At 44.2% G+C, this 5,406-nt stretch overlaps 1 protein-coding gene across 1 annotated transcript in view; it reads right to left on the bottom strand.

Annotated features, from left to right (window-relative positions):
- Positions 1-1,855, bottom strand: part of MELLADRAFT_107827 (uncharacterized protein) — a gene marked incomplete at both ends in the record, with an annotated part of 2,623 nt that extends 768 nt beyond the window's left edge. The window contains 4 exons of the mRNA XM_007411439.1: positions 24-259; positions 370-1,299; positions 1,438-1,491; positions 1,570-1,855. Coding sequence (XP_007411501.1) covers positions 24-259; positions 370-1,299; positions 1,438-1,491; positions 1,570-1,855 — 1,506 coding nt within the window. The remainder of the gene's footprint in view (positions 1-23; positions 260-369; positions 1,300-1,437; positions 1,492-1,569) is intronic.
- Positions 1,856-5,406: the final 3,551 nt, after the last annotated feature.

The following is a 5,406-nucleotide window of genomic DNA, read 5'->3' as shown; positions in this document are numbered from 1 at the left end:
TTTGTATCAGGAAGGCCATTGACTATTTCATGTTCCTCGTCGTCCTCGGAATCCTGGTCGATCATCATCTCCGTAGAAACCGGAGGGCCACTCTCAGGCTCACGGGGAAGAGATGGATTCCTCGAAAAAGCAACGACGCATGCTAGCTGCCCGAGAACAGCTCCAGGACCTCCTCCCCATGACCAAGAAGCCCACTGCTCAATCGTTCGGAATAATTGGCTGAGACTGATTGATCTTGGCGCATCTAGAACATTGCAGACTTGCAGTCAAAAGCGAGGTGAAAAGTCAGATCCAAATGATTGATTGATCAGGTATCGAGCCAGCTTAGAGAAAGACGACTATCGTTATGGATTTTCACATGCTACTTACCTACGAAGATGTTGAGAACGATGTAGGACGTCGCGATCAGCGTACAGAAAACAGTCTGCCAAGTGTAGCGCACGCAATATTCAATCATGCGTTTCCGATGTTTTCTAGCTAACTCGTCGCCCTTACGACCTCCATCCCATCGGTCCAAAGCCGCAACCTTTTGTCTCAGGTTTCCTTCGTTTCCTGCAAGCCACATTTGTCTACCAGGGTTACTGGGTCTTCTTTCGAACGGATTTCGGGGCTCGTTAGAGTTTCTATCAAGGGGATCGTCGTCCTCGTCTGGCTGAAGTGAGGGTAGCCAAACCGAGATTCGCTCGAAAATCCGATTTGATGGCTTTGTTCGAGTTTTCTGCCCTTCGTTGCGCCAGTCGGCCTTGTCTGTGGTAAGTGCGGATCCCGGTGTAATAGCGGAGACAATTGACACTCGGCTTGAGAGAAGCTGTTCGCGCTCGCGTTGGATTCTACCCAGAATCTCGATCTGGCGTGTGAAGGCCAGCAAGAGGGCAAACGATGCTGATAAGAAAATGATGAGGGCAGTAAAAGAAACGAGGAACCAAATTCCTGAGAAAATCCGAAGGTTGTTGAGCGTTTGATTTTCAGAGTCTTGCAAGTCAAGAAGCTCGCGCCCAGTTTTCACAGCCAATAGAAGGCTTGTACCCATATCTTGCGGGATAGCAGACAGATGTCCGATCAAGTCGTTGACGATCAGTTCAAAGGCTTCAAGGCGACGGTGGATGATCTGAACCCAATAAACCGTGAAGCACAACCAAGGAACAGGAAGGAGACCGGTCAGATAGCCTATCAAGATCAGCGAGTTGAAGACCTTTGGAGGCAAAACTCGGCGACGGGTGATGCGTGCAGTGGATCCCAATACATCTCGCCGACGAAGACGAAAGATGGAGGAGGGCAGTGCATATAAAACAGCCCAAGCTAGAAACGTATCAATCACACCGTCAGCTTCCCATCACATCTCTGCAAAGTGTCTGGGGAAGATGTTCGTACTTTTTGTCCAACCACCGAAATACAACGTGCTGCATGCGACCAAATTTAATGCCACCACTCGCTCACCTTTACCATCGGTAAGCGGACCGATGAGTATGAGCCCGATTGCAGTAGATTGAGCTATCGAAGGGTAGTTCATGCGTCAGTTGCACAAACCATCATCGCTTGTGTTGTGCGGTGAGGACCGGCTTGACTTACTAGCAGCATATATGATAGTGACAAGCGGTATTGCAACATGTACATTTGGGCGCCAATATCCATCAACGTCTTTTTTGAAGCACCACAGGCCACTTTCGCTTGCCCGGCGCATTAAGGCGGCAAGGTATAGAAATCCACTCAGACACACAATGATACCCTGACACCATAGTACCCGCTTATCTCTGGGAGTATATGGGGATCGCGCTGTTGCTAAGATCTTGTCTCGAATGATAGTCCATTCGGCAGCAGTGGTGGGAATACTTCCGGTCGACAATTGGCTTGTCATTGTAAAAAAGTATGCTGGTAGAGCGTGATATTTTTCAATCGGGGTTCTGAGGTGAATTGGGTAACGTCGATCCTCGGAAACGGCGAACAGTATCACAGATTGATTCTAGTGGAGAGCAGGTTTTGGGCTGATTTCCCGTTCGGACAGTACGTTGAAGCCTCTCCGTAATTGTTATATGATAATGAAGATAGGTTGAACAAAGATATGCCACAGAATTGGAGTTGAATTGCTATTTTTCCACGATAAAGGAATGGTCGTATGTGAGAGGTTGATGAAGGTACCTGTTCGATATGCTTATCATCAGTTAGGAAGATCAATAAGTGAGTGCCAAATGGGGTTAAAAAGTGTGCATGGGCGGAACTTGATGACCACAGTTTGTTGGCTAAGATAGTGACAGAGCAATGTTCGGTAAATTCCTATGCACAGCGAAAAACTTTGCAAAAGGATATACCTTGAAACAAAGGATACTACGACTGACCATAGATATGCCTCCCCTGAACTGAGGCTGAGCAGGGCGAAGTGAGATTTGCAGGCAGCAAAACAAAGGACTCGACAATGGCGACTAAGGAAACAATGACAATAGACAATGGGAACCTCATTGTTGATAGCCTAAGGCTCCCGGTCAGTATTAGGTACAAAGACTTCGGAAACAAGTCTCAGCAAACCCATAGAAACGGGGCTCTCACTGTTACATCAGGGGTACAGTGACGGTCAAATATGTCCCTCATTATGAAGCTACCAGCGATGGATGCCGTGTTTCAAGACGAATCGAGGTGCTATATATACAACCTTTGCATAGAGGAGAGGGGAATTGATATATATATAAAACCTCTTTCGCTGTCTCAAGTCGCAGATATGTACCGGAGATCATGATGCGATGCTAGATGATTCAATCGATCGTTTAGGTTGATCATATACGTTCGGACAGAGAAAAGGACGAAACAAAACCCTTAGCATAGCAATTCCAGTCTAGGACGCAGCGGAAGATATATTGCTAGTTGAATACAAGTGTGACGATACGCCAAGAGATATAATAAAACGCGATATTGCAGAAACGATTGGGATTATAGTTCAATCACGATCGATGGTAGGGGGCAGTTTCTGCCGTTGATCGAGCGATCACGAAACCCATCGCTTATCCTCGCTGGAGGTGGAACGAAGATGCGACCACCCACGGCTGTAGAAATTGGATTGAGTTGAATGATGCGGCGACCCTTGCACACCTGATGCGGCATGCCTGATTATATGGAGCTGGGTGATTCAAGTTCTGGGTATTTATCGGCATTTTGTCACTACTCAAAAGATGTACCAGGATGCGCTTTGGAAGACTTGGTCGACCCACGCTGCAAATGTCGGTCAAGGCAGAATTTGGGAGGGTTAATGTCAGCCAAAAAGTGCCGTAAAGTTCAAGTACTTTTGCTTCCCGAATCCCAGCCCGTCGGAGGTCATAAATTACAACAAAAATGCAAGCGATGACCGAGGCACGAGGGACTTACTCCTTACCCCGAACATTTGGCGTGGTAGGTTGAGAATTTTAGTAGGGAAAATTTGGGATCTCCTTTAACCCCAACGTCCCATGATCAACTGTGTGGAAAAAGTGGGTGTTCTTCATCGCTTGCTATGTATAAACCCCGGCACAATGGGACTTAGTTAAGTTTGAGACAATGTGCTTTTCAGGTGAGCTTTCTCAGTTTTCAATTTGAAATCCCCACAGCATTTGTATGTTGAGACAGATATCTTGGCATTTCTCCAACTTGGACCCCATAAGCTCAAGTAGCAGGACTTGGGTTTTCTAAACGTACTGAGCCCAATTGAAATCAACAGGGATTGGGCAAGGTGAAATTTTGGAAAACTGAATTTAGCTGCAACTCCAACAAAGGGCCTGGCGGATCCACCACAAATCCAGACTACTTATATCTGCATATGTATAAACAGACAATGTTTTCAAATGGAGTTGACCTGGAAATATGTCAGATCAAAGGAGATCACATGTCTTGAGGACAGGTTGGGATACACAACAACAATTTTTTGATCAAATCAAAAGCAAAAAAAATGGTGGAGTTGCAGGACCTGTGTGGATGGTTGTCTGCTTTGATTGAGTAGCTGTCCAGTTTTATTGAATTGAAGATATGTGAAAATCTAATATATAAATATGTAGAACAGACTCGCATGAGTGTTTGGTCCTCTGTTTGGTTCGTCGGCCAGATGCTACTCATATTTTGCTTTTCCATTTCCCCATTTTTCCCTGTTCATCTTTCCCCCTTCTTTTACTTTTTGTATTTTGCTTTCTATTGTTTCCACTTTGCGATTCCCAAATTTGCTCATTCCCTTTGTTCTACATGTATGCGCTTTTGCAGCCCAAGACGTGCCTTTATTACTTTTACTGCTTTCCATTTCCTTTTTAATTGCTCCATATTGTTTTATACTGGACAGATCAATCCAGATCTGTCCCTTTCTAATACATAACACTGCTTGTAAACCAAATCCAGATGTACCGGATTTGCCCTGTCATCTCTACTTGTATTACTCATTTCCTTATGTGTACATTGTAGAGAGATGAAGGCCTATATAAAGCCTCCCTCTCTTCCCTTGAAATGTAGCCTCAAGTTGCTTCTCCTGCACTGTTACCATACCAAGTTGTGATAGGAATCACAAATTTCAATTTTCTGTTTCTGCTTTGTGGCCTCTTTTGTTTTTCTACTGTATCCCCCTGGCTATCCCGCAGTTTTTCTCTCTGCCCTCCTACACTTAGCCACTTTTCCTTTTCCGTTTTGTTCTCCTTTCTGTCTACTTATGCATGTGTCTTTTCCATTTGTACCAACTTGAGGTCTCCTTCCTTTTTTCAATCGACTGTTCTAAACGTCATCAAATAATTTCTATATAAATGTTTAAGCATAAAATGCCTCACTTTCATTTTTGTTTCTGTTGTTGTCTCGTTACTTCACTGCCATACTTTTTAATTAACATACATTTCTTTGCCTTGCTTTTGCTTTTGCTTTCTTTCATTTCGTCATTGGCATAGATTTTGGGCTAACATTCATAAGTTAGTGATAGAGGGGTTGAACAAATCGCGCGCCAACCAGATCAAAGGGTACTTTGATTATCACCAAAGATGTGATCACAGTGTAAGTGGGGTAACTGAGTTGCGGATTAAACTACTAGGAGTAAGGTGTAGATTCAATCTTGTCCCACCATGACAAAACTGTTGTAAAACAAGTGGGTTTGCGAGTTTGGCGATTGGCAATTAAACTGTGGCGGGCATGCCCGCATGTTCTCTAGTACTCTAAAATATAATTTTACAAAAATTCACTTTGCCCAATCCCTAACAACACAATTTCACATGGTGAGCTTGAGATGCTCAATGTCCAATCTGATCTTAATTGGCATGTGAAAGTTTTGTTGACTTGCAAAATTTCTGATGTTGAAACAGACTAAGCTATGCCTAGGCCATGCATCAGTACATATGTAGTAGAATCTATTTAGGAGCAAAGTGGTGCAGTTTTTTTACTTTCTTGTGCAAAGTTCAGATGATGATTTTGGATGTGACCAGA

The sequence above is a fragment of the Melampsora larici-populina genome (assembly GCF_000204055.1).
Source record: "Melampsora larici-populina 98AG31 unplaced genomic scaffold MELLAscaffold_25, whole genome shotgun sequence".
NCBI classification, from domain to species: domain Eukaryota; kingdom Fungi; phylum Basidiomycota; class Pucciniomycetes; order Pucciniales; family Melampsoraceae; genus Melampsora; species Melampsora laricis-populina.
This window is presented reverse-complemented; position numbering and strand designations above follow the sequence as displayed.